Source organism: Lycium ferocissimum, chromosome 8 (genome assembly GCF_029784015.1).
Source record: "Lycium ferocissimum isolate CSIRO_LF1 chromosome 8, AGI_CSIRO_Lferr_CH_V1, whole genome shotgun sequence".
NCBI classification, from domain to species: domain Eukaryota; kingdom Viridiplantae; phylum Streptophyta; class Magnoliopsida; order Solanales; family Solanaceae; genus Lycium; species Lycium ferocissimum.
Genome location: NC_081349.1, coordinates 41,567,954 through 41,594,684, shown reverse-complemented (window position 1 = coordinate 41,594,684; position 26,731 = coordinate 41,567,954). Strand labels below are relative to the sequence as shown.

The window sequence follows — 26,731 nt, the reverse complement described above, 5'->3', positions numbered from 1 at the left end:
CATGGAATCTTTGGATTACACTAACCCTCTGTTTGGATGGTTGTTTCCCGTGGTTTATTAATGTACAGTATGGTATGGTACGATATGGTGTTGTATTGTATTGTACTGTATTAATGAACACAATGTTTGGATAGACTGCATCGTTTGTTGTGGTTTAATAACATTTGTATTGTTTGGTTTGATGTAGATCTTGTATAATAACTTGTAAGTTTACTAAAACACCCTTAACTCTTAATTAGAAATTAATTTATACTCATTCTGTTTTAATTTGTTTGAACCTATTTCCTTTTTAGTCCGTGCCAAAATGAATGACCTCTTTCCTAATTTGGAAACAAATTCACTTTATGAATGATTTATAGCCACACAAAATTTCAAGGCTTATTTTGAACCACAAGTTTCAAAAGTCTTCCCTCTTTCTTAAATGTCGTGCCCAGTCAAATGGGTTCATATAAATTGAAACGGAGGGAGTATATATTAATAAAACTCAAGTAAAGAATAAAATAGGAACTTTAAAAATAAGTACGTAATGGGTGGGGGTGGTGGAGGGGTGGGCGATGTGAGGTGAGTGGCTATCGGATGAGAGTGGGGTAGTTGGTGGTAGGGTGGTGGTAAGTGGTTGTGGGGGTAGGGTTGGATAGTGGTAAGGGGTAGTAGAGGGTTGGGTGGTGTGACGTGGGTATTGTGGGATGAGCGTAGGGGTGAGTTGTTGTGGGGTGGGGTGGGGTTGGGCGGTGGTGAGGGGTAGTGGGTGCTGGTTGGGTGGCAGAGGAGTGGGGTAGTTGGAGGTGAGTGGGAGGGGCGGGGGTGGGGGGTAGGGTGGGTGGATCGTAGAGGGAGGGTATAATGGAGAAATAAAATACATAATCACGGAAAAATCACCAAATTTGTAATTTCAAAAATTGAAACTTTTCACAATTATATAACCATGGAATGAACCACGAGTTTAGAACACTATACTACATAATTTTAAGAATAATAAAAACAAATATAATTTTATAAAAAACCATACATTAATGACTCAGAAACCACCATCCAAACCGAGGGGTTAAGAAAAATTGCCTTCTATAGTGATTCATCGTTTGGTAAAGTGACTCAATTAGTAACAGTACCCAGATAATTTGCCAAACCTCAAAAGAGCAAAATGAATCTCTTTCTTTCCAACTCCCTGCACCGCCGCCCTACGCACCTCAATCAACCATGAACACAAAGCTACCTCGTTTAATTCCACCTTTATCTTCCAATTTACTCACCAAAACTTCCCATCTCTTCATTCAACCCCACAAAACCACACGTTATTCAACACATTCACTCCAAACTCTCCAAAGTTCCCTCAATACCAACAACCCCATCATCACCAATATATGCAATTCCCTACACAAAGGTGAAAATTGGGAATCTTTAACAGAAAAGTTCCAATCTTTACACTTCACTGCCCCCAAAACTTCCCATTTCTTCATTCAACCCCACAAAAATTCATATTCAACACATTCACTCCAAGTTCTTCAAGATTCCACCAATACCAACAACCCCATCATCACTTCTATCTGCAATTCCTTACGCAAAGGTGAAAATTGGGAATCTTTAACCAAAAAGTTCCAGTCTTTTCACTTCACTCCCTCAATTATTCAAGAAATACTCTTACATCTCAAAGAACCAATTGATGCTAAAAATGCCCTCAATTTCTTTCATTGGTCAGCTAAAAATAGCAATACTAGACATGGGGTTTTTATTTATTGTGTTATAATTCATATTCTTGCAAAATCTAAGCTTGTTAGACATGCTAATGCATTGATTGAATCAGCTTTGAGAAATGAGACATTATTTGTTGTTCTTGATTCTTTAATTGGGAGTTATAAGTTAGTCGATTCGTGTCCGTTTGTGTTTGATTTGTTTGTGCAAAGTTGTGCTAAGTTGAGATTGATAGATAAGAGTTTGGATGTTTGTAAATTGTTGGATGAAAATGGATTTATGTTAAGTGTCATTAGTTATAATACTTTGCTACATGTAGTGCAAAAGTCCGAAAAGACTTGTATGGTTTGGGGTATATATGAGTATATGATTGAGAAAAGGATATACCCGAACGAAATGACAACTAGAATAATGATTAGTGCTTTGTGTAAAGAAGGGAGGTTGCAGAGATTTTTGGATGTTGTCGAAAAAAGTCATGGAAAAAGATGTCAACAACCCGGGGTTGTTGTGAATACGTGTTTGATTTATGGGATGATTGAGGAAGGTAGGATCGAAGACGGGTTGAGGTTGATGAAGAGAATGTTGCAAAAGAATATGATACTCGATACGATTTCTTGTTCTTTGGTCGTTCTTGCAAAGGTGAAGACGAGAGATTTGGAGTCCGCTTGGGGAGTTTACGATGAAATGGTTAGGCGGGGTTTTGAAGGGAATGCACTAGTGTACGATTCGTTTATTGGTGCATATTGTGAGGAAGAGCGAATAGATGAAGCAATTAAGCTGATGGGTGAAATGGAGTGCTTGAATACAAAACCATTTGGTGAAACATTCGATCATCTGATTAAGAGTTGTTCAGAAATGGGAAGATTAGAAGAAAGCTTGAAATTTTGTGATAAAATGATGGCATATGGTTTCCTTCCTAGTTGTTTATCTTTTAACAAACTTGTTGCCAAGCTTTGTGAAAATGGAAATGCAAAGTATGCTGATCAACTATTGACTAAACTGATGGATAAGGGTTTCGTTCCGGATCAAAGCATGTATACTTACCTCATTGCTGGTTATGCCAACGCATGTGACGTTGAGGGAGCACTTAAGCTTTACTACGAAATCCAATATAGGTCGATCTCCCCTAATGCTTCGATTTTTGATTCATTAATTATTGCTTTGTGTCAACGTGGAAGATTGAAAGAAGCGGACGAGTTTCTATCTTTAATGATTGGTCAATCCTTGAAACCGGGCATTCATGTTTATAAGAAATTGATCGCAAGCCACTTGGAGAGGGGCGATGAAACACGGGCTCATCACCTGTACCGACAAAGACGTACAGAGATTGACAACATACGGTAAAGTAGTTTCTGAGCTTCCAGTTGATTTGAAGCTCGGAAAGATAGATTCAAGACTATGATTTACTGTAAGTTGTAAGAGCAAAATGAGAACTAGTCCTGACGTTTTTAAGTAAAAACGGTGGTGAAGGGCAAGGGAAAATATATTACTCCGTAGTAAATCAAACTAATTCACAGGTGTTTTTTTCTCCCTTAATTGGTGGAAAAAAGAAGCTGGAGCGCAAAGAACTTGATGCAAGCTGGCATTATTCCTTCACTGTTTAAGCTGTCTTCACACTCCTGTTACAGGTATTTTATTATTAACAAAGATTTTAGAAATGGAGGCACCCCTGTGTAAACATCCCAGTTGTAGAATTGTAGATGTTGGAGAAAGACGATAAAAAGCTGCTTCGTTTTCTCTTTCCCTCTGGTTCACTGAGCTAAGCCCAGTCGATTTTGAAGAGTTTAGTCTGTCTTATGTAAAACAGATAGTGGACTAGGTGAAGCTAACTCGTCCTGATCTCCCACTGATTCTTTACCCAAGTGGATCTGGCGGCTTGCTTGAGAGACTACCCTTGACTGGTGTAGATGTAGTAAGCTTGGATTGGACAGTTGATATGGCTGATGGAAGGAGACGACTGGGTCCTAATGTGGCAGTACAAGGTTTTATCAAAAAAAAAAAAAAAAAAAAAAAAAAAGTGGCCGTACAATGTAATGTGGATCCTGGAGTCCTTTTTGGCTCAAAGGAATTTATCACCAGTCGAATAAATGATACTGTCAAGAAAGCTGGTAAAGGGAAACATCTTTTGAACCTTGGACATGGCATCAAAGTAGGCACACCTGAGGAAAATGTTCACTTCTTTGAGATTGCTAAAGGGTTTAGGTATGAGATCTCATTAGATGGTTACCAATCTTAACTTGTTCCAATTTAACACGAGCATTTCCATTTTTTTCTGCTCATTTTTCATTTGTCATTATGTGTTAAACCTTATCTGAACAGAAAAAGAAGATCCTTCAAAATCATTTTTGTCGTGATGAAGTTTGCTTACTCTAATTGAGACCTAAGTTAGGCATTATTGTTTTAGTAACTGAGCTTAAATATTGAAAGAACTTGGCTTGTTAAACACATTAGATACTTCGACTTCTTGTTAATCACAGATTTCAACCCTAGAAATATTGAAGAACCGGGAGAAAAAAGATGAGAGAGAATATTTGTAATGAAATTCATATTCAATGTGCTTACAAATGAGAGTACAGGATACTAATATATAGGATCTTCTCAGCTTAAATCCTTGATGACCTATAACTAACTATAACTAACTGTCCTAATTACGGTTAGTTACTAATTAACAGACTAGGTAAAAAGACTGTTTTTACCCCTGATTTCTCTTTACTCTCAACACTCCCCCTCAAGCTAGGAAATGGTGAAGATGCTACAAGTTCTTAACTACTCAAGTATGTATGCTGAACCTTGCTGCCAACAATCTTATTTTCTTCGTGATCACCACCTTTAAAATCTTGATTTTCTGAGAGTGAATTTCATTACTATGGGTGTGTTTGGTATGGTTTTCTAATTTTTCCGTGTTTGGTTGGTGCGAATGTTTTCTAAAACATTTAGGAAAACAAGTTCTTTAAAAATAAGGAAAATGACTTCTCTAATGAGAGTAGGGAAAACAAGTTTCATAAGTGGCATTCCAAGTTCATTGTCTCCTCACCACCATCCAATGTCCCTACACCTTTGACCCCCCACCCCCCGTGACCCTTTACCCCGCACTCCACCCCACCTCATAGTGTTTTCCTAGATTACATGTAAATGCTCTTGGAATAATATTTTTTTTTTTTACTTACCAAACACTAGAAAATAAGTAAGAAAATCACTTATTTTCCAAGAAAACATTTTTTATGGCAAACATTTTCCTTTGTACCAAACACACCCTATATATAGCTTGATTTCTGCATTTTCCTTATCAGCACAGTCCACAATCTTAGTTCTGGTAGTTCATGAGCTCTTTTTCATTTATTTGATTAAAAAGAATCTCTTTTGCTCAGAATATTCATTTTGAAGCAGGGAATGGCACTATCATCAGGTTTTGGAAGGACAAGTGGACAGGAAACTCCAATATGCAGGAAGATTTCCCACCATTTTCAATCTAGCCCAGGTTCCCGATGCTGTCATTGCAACTTGCAAAGAAGGGACTAACTGGAATATCATGCTTAGAAGCGATTTGTATGACTGGGAATTCTCGGAGTTGCTAAACCTCCTCTCTATTCTACAGCAAGGCTTCCTTAACCCATTGGCAGCAGACAGACTTAAATGGGGGTAAACAGTCTCCCAAGGTCATTTGTGCTCCAACAGTCCCTTGCTTGACAACTGGCCTTGGAGACTTATATGGAAAAACTAAACTGCCTCCCAAGGTCATTTGTTCCACCTGGACAGTTCTGAATGAGGCTTGCCTTTGAATAATTTGATGAAAAGGAAAATTGAGCTACCCATCAGGTGTTATGTGTATAAAAGAAGCTGAAAATCCTGGCCATCTTTTTCTACATTGTGAAGTTGCCTCTGATTTGTGGAGCATGTTTATGTGCATTTCTGGACTCAAATGGGTCATTCCTCAATCAGTAAGGGAAGCGTATATGTGCTGCTGTTTGTGGAGAGTTGATAAATCCATCAAGAATATCTGGAGAATGATACCTACTTGCATTTTTGGAGTATTTGGTTAGAGAGGGCTCGTTTGGTATGAGGGATTAGGATAAATAATCTCGGGATTATATTTGAGATGAGTTTATCCCACGTTTGGTTGGGATAAAATCGCGGTATAACTGATTCCGGGATTAGTTATCCCGGAATTGTAGTGTTATTTTATCCCTGTGGGAGGGTGGAATAACTAATCACAGGATAAGTTATCCTGGGGTAACTAGTTTCCAACCAAACGACCTCTAAATGTATTGCTAGTTTATTTAGTTGGTCCACTTTGACCTCAATAAATAGTCTTAGATCAGTCGCTGGACTTCACTATAGCTCTTTTCGCTCTGGCTTATTCAGTTTTTGTATAGAAGCCAGATCTGTAAGCTTCAATGACGTATCTTGTAACTACAGCATCTTCTTGATTATGTTCTCCCCCACCCTGCAATACACTTCATCTTCATCGCACCATCATAGCCTCTATCCCCAACATCACCTCCAATAGTATTTGTCTAGATTATATATAATTAAATTGTTTTTAGATTTTTTTTTCTTACAACATAAAAAAGTACTTATTAGGAAAGCATTTTGACAAAAATCACTTTTACAAAATAAGCATATTTTGGAATGTTTAGGCAATTTTTGTTTTTTTTTTACCATTTTCACTTCTGTCCCTCATATCCGTGGTTTTTAATTTTGCCCCTAACACTTACTTAATGGAAAATATCTAGACCTGTTTTGCTCGGCATAATTTCTATAACATTTTTATCTTCGTAAAATTGAACTTTTGCTTAGCTCGGCGCAAATTATGTAGGCATTGAGTTATACGGCGTAAGTTTTGTAGTATTTTTCAAATTATGTTGAGTGTTGAAAGTTTTGCCTTCTCGGGCATAATTTGTGTGGATGTTATGATACATATGCCGAAGTTAAACGTAAAATATGCCGACCAAAATTTAAGATTATGTCGTTTTCAGATTATGTTGAGTATTGAAAGTTTTATGTCTGACATAACTTTCGGAATGTTATGATACATATGTTCTAGATAAATGTAAATCATGCCGAGTGAAATTTAAGTTATGCCGCGCTAAAAATGTTGAAGGACAAAAATTAATGACAACAAATTTGAGGTGCAGAAGTTAAAGACCGCCGCAAATAGGGCCATTTGTGCGAACGGCCTATTTAATTAAGCTTGTAAGTCATGTCGATAGAAATTAAAAGAAGGAATTTTTACTCATTGTAGCTTCTTTTAAGACCTAATTATTAATATTAATTACCCTTTTATTTAATTATATTTAGTAGCTGATTAACTTTTCTAAATTACAAATGGTAGCTATATCAAAAATACACACCCAAACACATATATCTTTCTTTTTTCCTAATCAATATCCATTTCTCAAAACCCTAAAAAATCTCTCTCCCCTTTTCTCAACCACCACCACCATGGTCGCGCCGCCCCTCTTCTCTTCTCCCTCTCCCTCTGTGCTCACCCCTCTCTCTCTCCGCCGCCCCTCTCTCTCTTCTCCCTCTCCCTCTCCTTTTGTGCTCACCCCTCTCTCTCTCTCTTTTCACTCTATCCGGTGAGGCGATGGCACAGATCTGGTCGTGTGTATTTGTTGGTGGTGGCGGCGATGGCACTGATTTTGAGATGGCGGAGGAGAAGATGACGTGGAGGTGGAGAGATTAGGGTTTTGTTGGTGGTGGAAAGGTCAGGGTTTTTTGGTGGTGGTGGTGTGTCAGATTTGGGGTTTTGGTGGTGGTGGTGTCTCAGATTAGGATTTTGGTGGTGGTGGAGAGATTAGGGTTTTTGGTGGTGGTAGTGTCTCAGATCTGGCCGTGTGTATTTGTTAAAAGCCAAATACAAATACATTTAAAAATCTACATCTCACAAATACACTGTTTTTAAATGTATTTGTCTTTGTATTTTTTTAGTGTATTTCTTAGTGTATTTTGTTAATTTTTGTCTTTGTATCTGAATGTATTTGGTGAAATCCATTCAAATACACGAAAATTTGAATATATTTGGCTTCATATGTAGTTGGAATGTACACAATATATTTGAAATACATCAAAGAAGTACATCAAAAAAAGCCATTGAAATACATAAAAAAAAAATCAGTAAAATATATAAAAAAAAAAATCACTGAAATACATTAAAAAAAAAAGACACGGAAATACATTATAGCAAAAAAAAAAAAAAAAAATAACTGAAATACATCAAAGCAAAAAAAAAAAAAAAAAATCACTAAAATACATCAAAGCAAAAAAAAAAAAAAATCACTAAAATACATCAAAAAATATATATTAATATCTAATTAAAGGCTAAAATCAAGGATCCTGTTTTTTTTTTTTTAACCGTGTTCTCATGTATTTGTTGGCAACAAATACACGTGAAAACATACACGATTTTGCTAAAATGTAGCTACAAATGGTAATATTTAAAAGGGTAGTTACAAATGGTAGGAAACTACAATAAGGTAGTCATTTGAGTAAGTTTGCCTTAAAAGAATAAGTCCTCATAGTTTATATAGTTGGTAAAATTTTCACAGGGTGTGCTATTTTAGTCGCTCCATTTAAGTTGTACTTGCTTTGAGTTTTTTTTTTTTTTTTTTTTGGCACGAATTTCCACTTATTAGATAACTTTCAAACATTAATGACTGCTTCTTCTTGCTCAGATGCACATGCCTGAAACTTCAGCCCGTTTTTGCATGTAGTTCAGTCATGTAAAGATGATTGAGGTACAGGCATACGTCAAAAATTTAAAAGGGTGTCAAATGGGTTTATTAGATTTGTTGTGTTTTTGACAAATTGATGATTGGGATTTGTTCTTTATGATATATAGAACTTATGTTTCAAATTTGAGCTTATTTAGAATAGATTTGGATGTTGAATCGTGTGTTGGATGTTGAAATTTAAAGAACAAATAGTATTGTTTTTTGTTCAGACGTACATGTCTGAAATTTCAGCTCGTTTATACATGTATTGCAATCATGTATGACTAAGGTGCAAATATACATTAGAAAAAAAATACTTTTGACAAAAAAGATTCAGACACACATGACTGAAATTTTGCTTATTTTTACATATACTTCAGTCATGTTAGAATGATTTTGTCGTATCCAGACTAATACCAATTCAAGTCATCCGTGAATAAAATGTGACGAATTAACCAACCAAGAAAACCACTTGTTACAAATAAGATCTTGTTGTTGCATCGAAAGAGACAAATGTTGAGTAATCTGGCTAAACAATTAGTATTATTTTTTGTTTAGATGTAAATGTCTGAAATTTTAGCTCGTTTATACATGTATTGCAGTCATGTATGACTGAGGTGCAAATCTACATGAAGAAAAAATACTTTTGACAAAAAAGATTCATTTTTACATGTACTTCAGTCATGTTAGAATGATTTTGTCGTATCCAGACTAATACCCATCCAAGCCATTTCGTGAATAAAATGTAACCAACTAACCAACCAAGAAAACCACTTGTTACAAATAAGATCTTGTTGTTGCATCGAAAGAGAAAAATGTTGACTAATCTGACTAACATTGAACTTGGTAAAATGTAATGGTTGAATAATTGAAAAACAGGATTATTCAGGAATACACATTTCAGGCATACATGAAAAATTTAGCTATACATGACTGAAATTTTAATCAATTTTTACATGCACCTCAGTAATAAATGTCTGAACGTTGCTTTGGCAAGCCATACAAAGCATAAGGCGAAAACGTTCTTGTTTGGCCTTCACACTTTCATACACGAATATCTAAAGTTGTCCAGCTTCAGACACGACTTCCCCGAAGCGGGTATTTGTGCACTTCACCCATATAATTGTACCAACTCAATTAGAGGTGGCAAAATTAGCCCACAAAAACATGACTTCTCCAATCTACTCAAGTTTGGCTGAGTCAATGACCTGCTCATTTATTGGCTCTTCCCCCAATTCAGCCAATTTAAAGTTGGATTGTTATGTAACCTAAATTGATTAGTGACTCGTGAGGAACTTTGTCTAAATATTTTTAAAAAGCATTTTTTTTTTATATGTTATATATAACAATAATAAGAAAAGGGGAAAAAAATTTAGATACTTAAACAAATTATAAAAAATAAAATAAAATAAAAAAAAGAACTTAGTAAGAATTGGACGGGTTGGGTTATCATCACTTTTTAGCTCATTTCAGCTCAAGTAACTTTCGGGTTGGTTATTAACTCGATCATTTATTAACTCAAATCATTTTGACCTGCCAAATTTAGCTCAACACGCTCATTTGCCACCCCTAATTTCAATAATTCATTTTAAAGCGATAAAAAACATTAGATGTTTCCAAAAATTACTTATATTTTGTATGTATATGTGCATGTCTGTACGTACACATTGTAGCGAGTTTAAGGTTAGCTGGGTGAACCTTTTAAAAATTGAGACCGATAATAACATTCCAAGAAGATCAAATGAATTAGTTATTGCCAATTGGAAAAAAAAAAAATACTAGAAAAAATTGATTATAAAAAAAAATACTAATTATTATATTTGCATCTTAAAAGTTAGAAGAGTAAATTTCTAATAAAAATATTTTAGGTTTTCAAGATATATCCCCTTATTAAGGTTTGACTTAGGTAGCTCAACTTTCCATTGAGCTGCCCATATCAACGGTAGAGATATCAGTAAATATGCCCACGAAAACTTATTCAGATGAAAAGAAGCTAGCCGCTAGCGTATTGAAAAAATTTCTTCTTCTTTTTCTTGATTTTACCAATTTGAACTCTGATCACCCACAATCTATTCAATTTCAATTGATACAAATAGCGTGTCTATCAATTGATACAATACAAGTTGTAGGAGAAGGAAGTATTTCACATGGTGCCTAACGAGTCTATATTTAGGAAATATTTTCACATGGTGCCTAACGAGTGTATACTTGTGCAATTTGGGATTGGACCAAATTAATTTATAAGAAATAGTTGAATAGTGCACAGAACTATTTGAGGTAACTAAACAAGAAAAAAACAAAGAAATATTAAATATATGACGTACATACAATCAGTGGCGGGTGATTTTTACCAAGTGGGTTCAATGTATAAGAAATATATAAATAACACTGTATATACATATATATTTTTTAAAAACAGATTAAATATACATATATATACAGTGTTATTTTTCAACGAAGTGGGTTCATATAAACTCACTTGAAATCACATAGGACCGCCCCTGCTTACAATATTGTTGGCTTCCCTATAATAATAATCTGTTTAAAGTACCAAGTACTGACGTTGAATTCGAACAAGTTAGTTCTCCAAATTCCTTACCAGAAATGTATATTTGTAGAATTTTTGTAGAGTACTAATATTTCATCTTAATGACTGGAATGTTTACCAAATTAAAGTCTGGGCCAACCACCAAAACAGACTTTGACAAACCCACTAACGACTTCACCTGACCAAATTGTGCAACTGCCCTCAGGGACTTCAATTGATAATTGGATATTTTAATCAGAAAAAAAGAAAACGAGAAATACCCACAGTTCCAATGAAATAAATACAAAAGTTAATTCTAAATAAGAGGGGTTAATTTATTTATTTTTGATTTCCTATTCTGTATCCGATATCTGCAGGGGTTCCTCACTAATCCCCATTCCCGCCGCGTAAGTTTCATTAAAAGAAGAAACAATTCATATAGATTTTTTCCATACTCAGGCTCGAACCCTGGACTTCTGGTTAAGGCCGATGAAAGGATCTTAATTATTCATTCCACCACAACCGTTGGTGGTAACAAGAGGGGTTAATTAACTGGAACTTGAAAAATAAGATGAAAAGAAAATGCTCTTGTCGTTCTATTTGATATAGCAGTATTTGATTGGACATGAAGTTTAACTAATGTGTTATTAATGATAATAAAAGAAACAAAAATAAAAGTGATTAATAATTGAAAAATATTATATTACATCAAGATTGAAAGTTTAATGATTCAATTAACTTGAGTAATTAAAATTGTGAAAATTGTATAATTGCCAAATATTTAGAACTTTCCAAAAGTGAAAGAGTGTCTTGGAAAGCACACAGCACAACAATCCTGGTTCTTTTGTTTTATATTTGCAATATTTTTATCTGGCAACTGCCGTGTATAGAAAGAAAGAACCCTGTGTCTGCGATTTTGCCCAATTAAAAAGGCACATTCGTCAACAGTAAATACCTAAATACCTAATAATACAACTAAAAAGTCAACCTTCTATTCTTCGTAAAATTGTACTAGTATTACTTCACCATATATAATAAACAACACACACTTTTTTGGTATAGGATCAGCTAGATTTTTCATATACTAACTACTTCACCATTACAATATTAGACCATCTAAACCTATAGGCTTCGAAGCCTATATATATTTGAAGACTGTAACGAATTCATTTCCATAATTTTTCTCTCATTTCTTCTGATATCAACGAAGTAATTTTTACTTTGCCTTAATTCTCTCATTTTTTTCTGATTTTTTCTGATATCAACGAAGTAATTTTTACTTTGCCTTAATTCTCTCATTTTTTCTGATATCAACGAAGTAATTTTTACTTTGCCTTAAGGTACGCATGCTACTCTATTTTGCCTTTGCTATTTTCCAATCCCTTTAGTATCATACTTTTTTCTTGCACGGTTTCACATACTCCCTCTAACGAGGGTAGCGGTGCAAAAGGATAGGATGCTCCACCTGAACCAAAAGTCTTGGAATCAAGTTCTGGTTATAGAAAAAACTCTGATAGGGAGCGCTTGCCCCCTTGGGCTTTATGCGGCATGAGTTCAGATTAGTCGGGGCCCAATGCGGGTACCAGAAACGGTTCGGAAACCAAAAAAGAAATACTCCCTCTGAGAAGCGACACTATTTTTCTTATTAGTTCGTTTTAATAAAAGTAGATACTCCCTCTGTCCCAATTTACGTGGCATACTTTCCTTTTTATTGTGTCCCAAAAAGAATATCGTCTTCTATATTTAGAAATAATTGAACTTTAAATTACCTTTCTTACGCTTAGTGAGATGATTTACAGTCACACAAGTATCTAAGACTTATTTTGGACCACCAATTTTAAAAATCTTCCTTTCTCTCTTAAACTTTATGCCTAGTCAAATGGTGCCACATAGATTGGGACTGCCGGAGTACATTTTTAAATTTTACTCTCAACGGTATGTTTTTATAGCCACAAAAAGCTCATAGCATATTTAAGATACGAGTTCTTTAAAAGAAATTTTTTTTTTAAATTCCGTGCTTAGTCAAATCCCGCCTCATATACTTACGAGAGCTTCTCATTAATCTTGATGTTTGTTTCTTTATTTCTGTGGCAGAGTAAAAAGATGAATAAGATAGGGTGGAAGAGGCAACCACGTCTTGTTTTATGGTTTTGTTCCATTGTTTTCCAGATTTTCATGCTTGTTAGTGGTTCAAGGTCGACGACGGACCAATTTAAGTATGATAACTTGTTCTTTTTTATTTTTTAATATAAAGTTATGAATTCATCATCTCTGTTAGATAATACATTTGTTATGTAAGGATTTTCAATCTCTGTTAGATAATACATTTGTTATGTAAGGATTTTCAAAGGGTTTATGGTGCCGGGATCGTTTAATCCGTTACCTTGATTAAGGTTTTGAGTTTACAATTTTTTTACATGGTATCAAATTAATTTTTTGTCAGCCCGTCAGTACGACCATTTTCCCTCATGTCTTATCACCATCAGCTCAAATCAACTTATCGAGCAACTAACATTACTTCAGACCCACTCATTATAAATATATCGAAAACTCAAGAACAAGGTTACACGTGCAAGAATTTTAGCATGTATGGTTTATTATACTAAACCACTTAAAATATGGGAACTTCTGACGGACATTTCCGTCAGAGAAATTAGCATTTTCGACGGAATCGGTCGAAAATGAGCAAATTTCCGACGAATTTTTGATGGATTTTTTACTTCGCATTTTTAGTAACGACTGTAAATTAAGGTAATTACCTATTACAATTGGTAAGACTGCATTTTCATATAAATATCTCTTACAATGTTAGTGTTTTCATTTAAATCTAAAAGGAAAGGAGAAGAAAAGTGATGCCGCCATAGTTTGTTAATTTTTCAAACTCTTTATGAGTTCTTGCGTAGATTCTATGATATCATTAATTAAGCTAGACTAGAAAACTTATGCATTTGCAACTTGGTTCATCCTTTGACAATTCGTCTCCAGAAGGAATTTAACTTTATTTATCTTTTTTACTTTCATGGAATATAATGATGAGTATTCCATACTAGAAAGTCATTGGCAATTGAAAAAGCTACATTCATTTAAGTACTATTTCCTCTGGTTGCACGAAAGTCATCAGTTTTTGGTCCTTAAATTGATTTTACCTTTCCTTCTTTCACATTACCTATTTATCGTGCTTTAGTTGGTTTTATAAATGTAAGGATTGGCTGAACAACCAAAAAAAAAAAAAAAAAATCCCTATTCCAATAAAACCAGTACGTTTTGAATAGCCGGTGGTTGAACAAAAATAAATCTAACAAGTTAAAATGAAAGAAATTCTACTACAAATGTTTGCCTGAATTCTTTTTTACCCTAAAATAGAATATGTGGTAATGGTGAGATTTATTTGAGGCTGACTTTTTTTATCTTAGCATATATCTACTGATATTTTTTTGAATTGTATTTTTATTAGAGAAATACATCATCTCACATTAATTATGTGCTTCAAAAGGCTTTAATAATGGATTTTAATTGCCAAAAAAGGTTTTAATAATGATTTAGTTATATCTTTTAGTTGTACCCAAAACTGCCCCAGCTAAGGTGAGTTTAATGTAAAGTTAGTGTATTCATTTTAATTTCCTGTTTTTTGTTAAATTGCAGGCATACTCCACTAGACGATAGTCAAAAGTTGATATCAACTACTCCTCCTGTCAAACTGCTTATCTCACGTAATTATGTAAGTGTCCACTATCTCTAATCCTCTTGAATGGTCAGTGCCTAATAAGTTTGTCTTTGAAATTCAATTCTATTGTCCATATTAAAAATGATAAAAGAAATTTAAAAAAGGTAAAAATGGCGTTTTTCTATGCGTGAAATAAACTGTCTGAGACTTTCCCCGAAAAGAAAAAGATTTTGAAAACTTACACAACAATAAAGTCAACCTTATAGTTGAAACTATGTGTGATTGACCTTTATCCATTTTTTTTCTAATCAAATTATAGGTTATGAAGGACAGAAAAAACTCTAGCACTATTTATGTCTTTCTCCTATTATCAGTAGTGTACATTGAATAACTTGTTATAGCAGATAATATGTTTTATTTATTTTTCATGTAACTATATATGTTATTTATTATACAAGATTACTTATTACTTCTTCAAGCTAGTGGCCTGCATAATTTTTTTTTACCGTCAAAGTATAATAGTTTGAATTAAAATATGTGAAGGTTTATGTGTTAATGCTTGGGACTTTCTCCTCTAAAAGATTATTTTTCTTTAATTAATTATGTCTTGATCAATACGCCCCTCACCGTGCGGATTTATAGGCCAGACACTTGAAAATTCATTTTGGTGATGGGTAATATATAGTGAGACTCAAACTCAGAACATTTACTTACTTTGATATCATATTGAATAGTGTGACCATCCTGTCTAAAAGATTAAAAAAATTAAAAGTAACTCACTTTATAAGTCCTATTTGTCTTCAACACTATCAATGTCTATCTTATTCTATTATTGAGCTAAAAGTCTTGAAATTATCAGGTATTGATGGATAATGGCATTGTCCAAATTACCCTAACTAATCCCACTGGATCCATTGCTGGAGTGCGTTACAATGGTATTGATAATGTACTAGAGACGGACTTCAAAGATACAAATAGAGGGTAAGTTATAAGCATTTTTTTCTTTCTTTTTTATTAACTTAAAATATAGGAAATTTTGGAGAGAAAAAGAGGTTTGAAAATGCATAAATTACTCAATTTATAAATAATGTAGATATTGGGATACCGTGTGGGAACGTCCTGGAGACAAGGATTACACTTTTGATATGTAAGTTTTCTTTAATCATTTATGAGATACATATATGTACTTTCAAGGTGTATGTGTAAAACCATAAGAAGAAAATATAATAAATTTTAAGCATGGAAATAAATATTCGCAGGTTTTTAGCAACAAAATTCAGAGTAATTGCACAAGACAAAAACAAAGTCGAAGTTTCTTTTACAAGAACATGGAATCCTTCCATTAATGGTACTGCCAATGATCTTCCTCTAAACATTGACAAAAGGTAAGCTTTATTTAATAAAATATTCATCACTACCTAATTGATCACGTTAAAATGGTGGTAAAAAGGTTAATTTTGATAAAATAAATTTAAATTGCAGGTATGTAATGTTGCGTGGGAGTTCTGGATTTTATTCATATGGGGTATTTGAACACTTGAAGGGCTGGCCCAGTCTAACTCTTGAAGAAGCTAGGATTGCCATCAAGCTAAGAAGGGCTCTGTAAGATTCCAAAGATTTATACATTATTTTTATAATTTAGTCTGTGTGTGTATATTTATTGATAGTATAAAATATTTGTCATAGTGCAACTGGCTATACTTTGTATTTTCTAGGTTATCGTATCAGACTTGATATAAAGAGTTGTTTATTGTTGTAGGTCAATATTATTTGATAATTCAGAATATGCCGTCAATACAAAGAACTTGGATTCTTTTAGTAATTTGAAGCTCTCGTGACATGCAACTCACCCCAAACCTCATATCCCTCCACCTTCACCTTATCTCCTTCGTAACATTTGGTTAAATTATATTTAAATGTAATTGGGATAATATTTTTTTGTTTAATTACTTTACCTAATATCATAACATAAATAAGAAAATCGATTACTTTTTAAGAAAATATTCTTTTATACCAGACACACCCTAAGTAGAAAACGTTTCTTTTTTTAACAGCTCTAATTTTCTATTAATTTTAAATTGGTCATGTAACCGATTTCAATTTACTCTAAGCGTAGTTATTAGTGATGCTAATTAGACTGATCATAAGTTCAAAATTTTCTTGTTGAATTGCAATGAATAGGTTCCACTATATGGCCATATCAGATGACATGCAAACGATGATGCCAACAGATGAAGATCGATCTGATGGGCAGATCCTTGACTACAAAGAAGCAGTTAGACTAACACATCCATCCAATCCTAAACTTAAGGGCGAGGTAAAAAAAAAAAAATGCTTTTATTTTAAAACACAAAAGATGTATCTGCAATTGACTCATATTATAAGGGATATTTTGTATAATTTACCAAAAAATTATTAATTACTAAATTATTTAGTATATATATTTTTAGTGGATTTTCGGTTCATTGCATTTACCGGGCATAACATAAAAGTCTATACTTTTACTAGAGTCGGGTCCAAAATGTGAAATTTATGGATTCCTACAACGATCTAAAGTTAATACTATAATAATAATAATTGATTATAGATATTTAGATTCGTCCTACATTTACCTTATTTTTAAAGTAAAACAAAATAGAAAGACGAAACCAATGTTATTTTAGTCTTTTAGGTGTTTTATCTTTGTAAAGCTAGTTCTTGCATAAGTTGGTCCATGATTCACTTTTTCCTTAGGCATAAAGCTAATTCTTGCATAAGTTGTTGATCCATGCTGGATTCAATATAAATAACCAAATTAGTTGTATAAAATTATTCTGGTATTGCTTATAGTACCGAAAATGAAATGCCACGCAAACATATAATATAAAACAATATTAAATCTTATATTGGGATTATTTTTCTTAATCTTGGTAACCAAATGGTCCCTAATTAAATACACTTTGTTTAATTACCATCTCATTTTTCCATTTTAGGTGGATGACAAGTACCAATATTCGTTCGAGAATAAGGATATTAAAGTACATGGATGGATTTGCAATACTCCACACGTAGGTTTTTGGGTGATTACACCTAGTTATGAAGACCGTAATGGTGGACCGATGAAGCAAGATCTAACTTCTCATGCTGGTCCCACCTCCTTAGCAGTAAGTTACCCTTTATTAAAATTACTTTGTGTATTTGTTATGCATTCGATATCTAGATTTACTGTCTCCACTAATTTAAATTCTCGACGAGTATATATATATAAGTGACTCGTTATTCTTGAATTTAAAGTTGAGATTTTTAGTTAAAGGTGAAATGTTTTGGGCAAGTTAAACGTTGGGCCGGTTGGCCAAAATTAATTACATTTGCTAGTCAGATACACAAAAAAAAAAATAAAAAAAAAATACAATATTTCTCAGTTTTTTTAATTTACACTGTGAATCATGCGGCCCAACCTCATAACTAAATGGGTCCATATATCCAGATCTTACCCGATTTGACCAACATGTGTATATTTTGAAAACAGATTTCAGTCTATATCAAATGCAAGGAAACTCGAAATGGTTCAAAGATTTTCTACAAGCTGGTCCCAAATATGGGATATTTGTGTATAAGTGTGTGTAAACACTATTGCCAACAGAAAAAGAAAAAAGAAAAAAAAAAAGGGTTATATGGCTATAAACTAAAAAATATGGCTGCGTAGGTGTAATGTGTTATGTTGAGTTTATATTTGTATAAATTTCTCAAAAAATTAACTATTCCATCTCATCCCTTGATGGTGCTCTAATATATCAATATGACTAATCATTTAAGAGAAATTAGCATAGATATTTTAGCAATACTTATGTTTAATTCTTCTTCTTGTACAGATATTTTTTAGTGGGCATTACGCAGGGCCAGAGTTAGGAGTCACACTAAAAAAAGGAGAGCAATGGAAGAAGGTTTTTGGGCCTGTCTTCTTTTACCTTAACTCTGATTCTGGTGACAATCACCATACACTTTGGGAAGATGCCAAAAAACAGGTAAATTAATTTACCTTGGGTAAATTCACACCGAAATGAGAAGCAAAAGTTAGTTGTCATATGAGGGCGAGTTTAAGATTCAATTGTCGGGGTACCTTTTGATCTAAAGCCCATGAAAAAAATCTCAGGCCCAAGCATTGAGGTGGCCCAAAGCGCATAATATCGAAGAAATTGCACGAATTGTCCTTCAAATAAGCTGGTCCTTAATTTTTTCCTTTCAAATGGGTTGGTCTTCAATTTTTGCTCTTTAGCAATCAAACTTTTGCCTAGTGGGACATAAATTCTGTAAGGCAAAAAGTGACGCGAACCATAACTTGTGGAATATTATGATATTTATGTCTGAGAAAAAGTTATTTGTTACAAGCAGCAAAAACTAAAGACCAATACAAAATAGAGGCAAAAGTTCAAACAAGTTTTTGCAAGGATTTCCCATCAAATGGACTGGTCTTTAATTTTTGTCCCCACTTCTCATTTAATAAAAATTTGTGAGCTAAAGTATCCTTATTCGCGGGTCTATGAAACTAGAGATTTTGTGTTTGAACCCCAACAGAGTCAAAAGAAAAAAAGAAAAAAACTTTGCAAGGCTAGGTTTCATAGAAACTATGCCTATCCGGGCAAAGTTACATAGAAACTATGCCTATTCGCGCAAAGTTACACAGAAACTATGCCTTTTCCGACCACTTGTCTATGTAATTTTGCCCGAATATGCATAATTTCTATGAAACCTTACCTTGCAATTTTTTTTTTTTATTTACTCTGCTAGGGTTCGAAGCTAGAATGCCAAAGATATTTTGAGCCAGTTTTTTATTACTTAAAGTGCGGAAGGATAAAAATTAAAGACCAGCGATTTGAGGGACAAAAATTAAAGACCACCCCAAGATAGGAGCAATAGTGCGAATTGCCTGAGTTCAAATGACCCCATAATATCTTGACAATTGTGTTGGGCTTGGGTCGTGATACCTATAAACAGTATCACATCAAACTAATGTAGTTAGACAAATGCTAATTTGTGAATTTTATTACTCTGCAGATGCAGGAAGAAACTGCAAAATGGCCATATGATTTCCCAGAATCTGTTGATTATCCCCATGCTAATGAACGCGGTACAGTTGGAGGTCAATTATTCATTCGAGACAGGTTACTTTCTATGTTTAGTAACTTTTTAATTTTAATATCTAACATATTATGTTTTACATCTACAAAATTCAAAGAATATTTTGATAATATACATACTTAATTTTGAACCACAAAATACAAAGGTTTTTTTTTTTTTTTTTTGAATTTCATGCTCAGTCAAACTAAAACACATAAATTGAAACAGGCGAGTATGTTTGTGTCGCTGCTTTTGGAACCTTTATGATCCAAAGAGTAATCTCATGTAGCAGTTGTACGAAAAGTATCATGAGGAAATTATGAAAATGACTTTGAAAATCTTGTTTAGGTACATAAACAAAGATCCTGTATATGCAAAATCTGCATATATTGGATTAGCTCTTCCTGGAGATGTTGGATCTTGGCAATATGAGACCAAGGTAATTAATTAAGCCCTATTCAATGTTTAATTCCATAGAAATTGTTTATGATCACTTAATGACTTTTAATTTCCTCTCAGGGTTATCAATTTTGGACCCAAACAGATGAGACTGGACAATTCAAAATCAGCGGCGTTAGACCTGGAACTTATAGCTTGTATTCTTGGGTCCCCGGAATTATTGGAGATTACAAATACAACTATGACATAAATGTCAAACAAGGTCCTCCTTTTCTTTCCTTTTTTCCTCTTTTTTTTGGGCCGGTTAAAACAGATCAAAATAATAAACTAGTCATGATCTAACCTATTTAAAATGTAATTAGGTCAAAATAGGTTAAATAATGTGTCATAATTCAATCCATCGGACATAATCCAATTTCATCCTTTTTATATTTGAATTTTATTTTGACCCGTTTCAACCCTATAATTTGATGGGTTATTGTGGGTCCAACATGTCTGGTCAAGTCAACAAACAGATTGGTCATAATTCACCCCATTTAAACTTGGGCAAGTAACTAAAAAATGAGTTGATTTTGCCACATTCAAATTTAAGTTATATACACTGTATACGGTAATACGATAAGTATAAATCTTTTACAATAGCAATGTCTTTTAACCTTTTATAGCATGTAACAGACTAGCTTGCAGGTTGCTAAAATCTCACTTTTTATGAATAGTTATTTGTAATTATCTTTAACTGATCTAATAGTATGAAAATTATAGAATTAAACTTTAAATTATTTGCTCCCAAATCAAACAATTTCTAACATGAATTAATTATATTAATGCAGGAAGTGATATTAGCTTAGGTCACCTAATTTATGATCCTCCAAGAAATGGTCCAACTTTATGGGAAATAGGCAATCCTGATCGAACTGCTGCAGAATTTTTTGTCCCTGATCCATTGCCTGGGTTCACAAATCAGTTATTCAACGATACTACACAAAAGTTAGCTTCCCTTTAAACTAAATTATTTTGCTTCTCTTTAGTATAGTTTTTTTGCATCAAAAACTAAGTTGACTATTGTTTTCTGTTAACAGATATAGACAATATGGTTTGTGGGATCGATACACTGACTTATATCCAAAAAAAGATTTGGTATATAAAGTTGGTGTCAGTGATTATCGAAAAGACTGGTTCTTTGCTCATGTAACCAGGTGACTATAATTAGTACCATCATTCATGCTTCCCTCTTTCTTAGTTTCAACTCAGTTCTTCGTCACTTGTTTTTGGGCCCCATTAATTCTGTTGTGATAAACAAATGAATATTGGGTTTAACTCAACTTTAAAATTTAGGAATATCCAGAACCATATGAAGAAATCATCCCATCCTTAAAGAACTGATGCAAGAAACTCAACTAACTAACCCCACCCCCCACCCCACGGCCGACCTACCAACTGGAACATGAATAATATGATATGGGGACCCAACATAGGGTAAACCAATAATTGAGATACACCTGACTCTGATTCCATGTTAAGAAATTGGACTTGGGCTCAACTCGATCCCAAAAACAAGCTCAAGACACCCATCTTATATTATCCACGCTCCAAATATCCAATCCTGAATGTGTGTGGGCGGAGGGGGTGGGGAGGTGTTGAGTCCACATCAGCGGGATGAAAAAAATTGGACTTTTTATAATTTTAGCAATCCTCACATCTTGAGCTAACTTTTGGGGTTAAGTTAGGCCTAAAGTTCATTTTTAAGGCTCAAATCGCAAATGTTGATTATAAATGAAGGGGTACTTACCCCCCGCAGGTTAACTTTGGATGGTCATATACTCATATTTCCCTATACTTTTCAATTTAAGTAATTAAATATGTTTTGTATTTTCTAAGTTTTTCAAATTTGCATTGCAGGAGAACTAGAAGCAAGAATTATATACCAACAACATGGAAAATTTCATTTGAACTCCCAAGAGTTGATCCAAAGGGAAATTATACACTACGTGTGGCACTGGCCTCTGCAACATATTCCCATTTGCAGGTATATAACCCTGCCTCAATTTCTCATTAACAATTTATCCATATTCCAAACTTCTTGATGAACACAGTAAAAAAAAGCAGGGAGAGAACCAAAAATCAACAACTCAATTTCACACAATTCAATGGGATTTTGGAGATACGACCATTCTCCGTATGTTTAACATACAATATCTAGTGATTAAGCGATGAAAACTTAACCTTCTAGATCTATAATATTCACTGTTTCATTTTATAATGAGATTAATTGTAATTGTTTATCGGTGAGATGGTTGGGATCTCTTGGTCCATTCTTAATTAGAGGTCTTAGGCGTGAGCAATGGTGATACTATCGGAGATAAAGAAAGCAACAAAATATTAAAGAACGATAACTCAAAGCAAATTAAGAATAGAATTCGACCAAAATAATCGAATAGTCCGAATACGCACACAAAGATGAAGCATAAAACCCTTCATAGAAAATGATTTAGACTTTTAGTGGACCTCTTCAACGCGAATCTCTATGTTAGTCAGGTACCGGATGCTTAAAGCAAAAAAGAAAATTAAGTTTTTATTACTTTACAAATGATTAGTGCTCTATATTCTTGTATAATAACATGTTTTATTTTTTGCAATTTTAGGGGAGGATCAACAACCCCTCTAGCCAAACGCCTCACTTTGAAACTCCATCAATTGGGAGGAGTAATGCAATAGCTAGACATGGGATACATGGATTATATTGGCTCTTCAATTTTCAAATTCCAGGGTCACAACTACAAAAGGGAGAAAATAAAATATATTTGAAGCAAATAAAAGCTGGTTATCCTTTCTATGGGCATCAATATGACTACATTCGTTTGGAAGGCCCTCCACAATAAAATTGATCAAGTGGATATTATACACATATATATTTAGGAGAATTTTCCAGTTTAATGACCTCACTATGTTAATATTCTTTTCTTTTTTATTATTTTTTTTCAAGCTGATATATACATGATTTTGAGGGTGGGGAAATATAGGGATAATGAGAATTGATTCATCTACAAAGGGCGCTACAGTCAAGTTTCTTTATTGATAGTCATATAATATTTGTTGTAATCGATTATTTCTCACAAAAATAACTCTTTTTTTTCGAATGGCAATCATTATTACCCGGAAAAATTCTATAAGCATCAATCTCAATTGTATTTAAAAGTAGCAGAATACCTTCATACACTCCTAAATTTGGCTCAAATTATTAGTTCCTCCACAAACTATGTCTAGTTTTAATTACCCCTGAACTTGGCTATTTAAAAGTTGTTATCCCCTGACCGCTAACGTGGAATTTTTCAAATTGGAGTTGAAGATGGAGTTGTGTTTGGGTACACTTCTTACAAAGGAAAGAAGACAGTATTTTATTTAGAATTATCAAGATGGACTTGAAAAGTAGGTTATAAGCTATTTTTCAAATTCTGAATCCAACTTGGAGTTGAATTTGGAATTTTCATGGGTAAACAGTGACTTTGAAATAAAATGATTTTTTTTCCTGGCCAAATGGGTCCTAAGTATTCCACGTTGGTTGAAAGAATAGACCATATATGTCTCCTCGGCTGATCTTGAACAATTTTCACCTCATGAACTAGTTTTAAGAGTTGGTTTAGGCTCGATTGTCCATCATTTTGGCAAGACGAAAGTCGGACTAACTTGGATCAAATAACATGTTATCTTACCTCTTACTTTTGCTGCGAGAGATTATATACCTTAATTTATAAAATCTAAGCTAAAATTTTCAAGTATTTTTAAAAGAAATAACACTTGCCTCATACAAAATATAACTTACATAAAGAAGAAATAAGAAGAAAGAACTACTATGACACATGTCAATCAATCTTTAAATTCGGTAACAGCGTAACTCTAATCTGCCTGAGCAAACCTCACAATGAACAACATTTTCCTGATTACAAACCAACAAATCTTGATTAACTTATAATTTTTCTCTAGCTTTAAAGATCAAGACTTTATAGTCTATACTTAAAGAATTTGTAAATAAAATTTCAACTATTACAAACATAATCCTAACCACATTTACTTGAATTCACTTTCTTAATTTAATTTGGAGTAATGAAGTCCACAAATTTGGTTTAATTAGCTTTGCCATTAGGAGAGTTGTGCTGCTGTGATCCTCGATATTTCTTGATTAGTTTTTCTCTAACAAACTTCTGATATATAAAAGCAGCTCCCCTAAACTAAGGCAGAACTAGCCATGCCACAAATATCAACTTCACATCGTACCACATTGGTATCCTATAATCAAAATCAGTCCCATAAAGGAAAAGAAAATTATAACCAGATAAGAATTTAACGTTTACGCACTCACAATGTAAACAAAATTTTACATAGTTAGTCATCAAAACTATAACTACATGTATTTATATTATAAATGAAACTAGCTAGCTAGTGACCAGAAGATGAAGCAGTTCACTTGTTAATTTGCATTATTACTGATAAAAGAAATTGAAACCATTATTGTATAGAGGGTAAATTCGATTCATTACTAAAAACAAGCGAATTTCGATGAAAACTTCATAAGGAAAGCCCGTCGGAAAAGCTTCCAACGAACAAATTTTCAACGGGCCATCCTCGGAAACGGAAATTTGCTCGTTTTAGTGGTGTTCATTAGATAATTCGTTTACTTCTATTAGTATCTTTCATTCTTTTAGGATGTGTTTGGTATGACCGGAAAAATAATTTTTCAATTTTTTTATGTTGGTTGGTTCAGTAGGAAAACAAGTTCCATAAGTGACATGCCACACTCAACCACTCATTATTTCCTCCCCACCCCGAACACCCCAACTCCGACTCCGACACCTACCTTCTCATCCTGTATCCTCCTAAATTATATATAAATGTTATTAAGACAATATTTCTACTTATATACGTACCAACCACCAGAAAATACATTTTGATTCTTACAAACACACACCCTTAATATTAATTTGAAACTTTTCCAGAATAATAAAGTTAAAAAGCTAACGTACCATTCAAGGATGGGATGAAGCAACATCTCCATAAGTGTAAGAAAAGAATATAGGATCCAATAAGCAAGCCACTGTTCATCATCCAACTTGGATGTGCTCTCTATAGCTACTACAGATGCATTTCTACACAATTGTTACTCATAAAATTAGCCAAGAATCAATTTAATAAGAAAAGAAAAAAAGAAGAAGAAGTTTTAACGATCAAAATAAGAATAATACGTACAGTGGATAAAGCAACATCATCACTGGCCTGCATTTTAACAAGAAGATAAAAATAGCTTTCAAGAAATTTCTCAAGAAGTAATAAATAGTATTAAAGTTAGAAAAGAGTAAACAATTAACAACAACAACAACAAAAAAAAAAAAAAAAAAAGAACAGAAAAAATCTGGGACATCTAAATAAATTTACCCTGCTAGAGTATGAAGATGAGTGATCAAAGTCCAGAATCGATTCATATTGTAACAAAGAAAGGATTTAGATGAACCGAAGAAGAACACAAAGAGAAGTGAAGAAGAAAGCGGAGTTCTTCTCTATTTATAGAGTAATTGACAACGTTTAGTACATTATTGCTATTCTTAGGCATACCTCAAAAAACTAGTTCATGAGGTGAGGATTGTCAAAATCATATAAAGATATATTATTCAATATCCCATCGCACAACCCGGAAGGGGATATTTGGAGCGTGATTAGTATGAGTCTGGCCGGATATCATGACAAAGATATAGACTTTGGCTTAATTCAACCCCAAAAGCTAGTTCACGGATGTGGAACTCAACAAAGAGTAGCTCAAACTATGAGAAGCGGATCTGATATTAAATTTGATAAGCCATTTGACCAATAACATTTTTGTTACTGTACTCATTATACTTTTAAAATAAATATTTTCATATATAATATTTATTAAAATTTTAATAGATTTTCACATATATATTTATATTCCGCATCGAAAATACTACATTCCAATGAACTTGACACCTAAAGGTTTACGTCCGCCCTTGCAATGTATGTGATAGAGTTATTTTACATTAAATTGAAGGGAGAGAGTAGTTATAAAACAGTAGATAGGGGCCTCTTAACTACTCTTAAGCAAGTTGACATAGCATCTTTCGATATATAGATAGGGCCAATACTCAAACCCCTAGACGAGGAGAGGATAATCTCTATGCATAGGTAGTAGCATCTCTTAAAAAGGCACCATGATTTTCCATGCATATAGGTAATTAGGGGTGGATTCAGTTCGGTATTTTCAAAGTTTGGATTCGATAATTTAGTAATCAATAGTTGAAACTAAATACTAAATACCGAACCGAGAAAGTTCAATTCGATAATTCGGTAATCCGTAAATCAAACTTTGATTCGGTACGACATTCGGTAATACCGTATTGAAGTTGGAGTCGGCTGTATTATAAATTTAATACCGTTTCTCCAATTATTTCTGTTTTTCTATGTGCAGCTTCATAAATAAGAAAACAAATTAATATAGCTAACAAAAGGCAAATTATTGATAAAGCACACTCATAAGGGGACCAAGCAGAGATTCTTATCAACATGAACAATGAATCATTCAAGTAATCCTGACAACTTGTATCAATAGGCATACAATTTCAAAACTCGTTTTCTCAC

The 26,731-nt window shown here is 33.5% G+C and overlaps 2 protein-coding genes and 1 pseudogene across 6 annotated transcripts; 2 read left to right on the top strand and 1 right to left on the bottom strand.

Moving 5' to 3' along the window:
• Positions 1 to 1,127: 1,127 nt before the first annotated feature.
• On the top strand, positions 1,128 to 6,015 carry LOC132068498 (pentatricopeptide repeat-containing protein At1g66345, mitochondrial). 5 transcript variants are annotated; one of them, XM_059462104.1, is made up of 5 exons: positions 1,128 to 3,029; positions 3,207 to 3,317; positions 3,597 to 3,671; positions 5,077 to 5,345; positions 5,424 to 6,015. In XM_059462104.1, exons 1-2 carry the CDS (start codon positions 1,198 to 1,200, stop codon positions 3,223 to 3,225), a joined length of 1,851 nt encoding a protein of 616 aa, XP_059318087.1. In that variant the 5' UTR covers positions 1,128 to 1,197; the 3' UTR covers positions 3,226 to 3,317; positions 3,597 to 3,671; positions 5,077 to 5,345; positions 5,424 to 6,015. The 5 variants fall into 5 exon arrangements, with proteins under 5 accessions (XP_059318087.1, XP_059318086.1, XP_059318085.1 ...); XM_059462103.1 differs by having other exon boundaries at positions 3,553 to 3,671; XM_059462102.1 differs by having other exon boundaries at positions 3,497 to 3,671; positions 5,424 to 6,014.
• A 6,953-nt stretch (positions 6,016 to 12,968) lies between these two features.
• On the top strand, positions 12,969 to 23,078 carry LOC132068497 (uncharacterized). The gene is made up of 16 exons (XM_059462100.1): positions 12,969 to 13,145; positions 14,572 to 14,647; positions 15,453 to 15,574; positions 15,687 to 15,740; positions 15,853 to 15,978; positions 16,076 to 16,195; positions 16,775 to 16,910; positions 17,566 to 17,736; positions 18,445 to 18,597; positions 19,628 to 19,734; positions 20,039 to 20,129; positions 20,210 to 20,351; positions 20,920 to 21,076; positions 21,169 to 21,285; positions 21,989 to 22,115; positions 22,732 to 23,078. The coding sequence occupies exons 1-16, from the start codon at positions 12,997 to 12,999 to the stop codon at positions 22,966 to 22,968; spliced, it is 2,085 nt and encodes a 694-aa protein (XP_059318083.1). The 5' UTR covers positions 12,969 to 12,996; the 3' UTR covers positions 22,969 to 23,078.
• An 840-nt stretch (positions 23,079 to 23,918) lies between these two features.
• Positions 23,919 to 26,073, bottom strand: LOC132066956 (HVA22-like protein e; annotated as a pseudogene).
• Between the last annotated feature and the right edge of the window lie 658 nt (positions 26,074 to 26,731).

Bases quoted from the DNA above. Each gene is read 5' to 3' on its own strand.
- LOC132068497 (XM_059462100.1), top strand. From the start codon at position 12,997: ATGTTTGTTTCTTTATTTCTGTGGCAGAGTAAAAAGATGAATAAGATA. The intron at 15,741-15,852 runs GTAAGTTTTCTT...AAATATTCGCAG, and splicing joins AAGGATTACACTTTTGATAT to GTTTTTAGCAACAAAATTCA. The intron at 16,911-17,565 runs GTAAAAAAAAAA...TTTCCATTTTAG, and splicing joins ATCCTAAACTTAAGGGCGAG to GTGGATGACAAGTACCAATA.
- LOC132068498 (XM_059462104.1), top strand. From the start codon at position 1,198: ATGAACACAAAGCTACCTCGTTTAATTCCACCTTTATCTTCCAATTTA.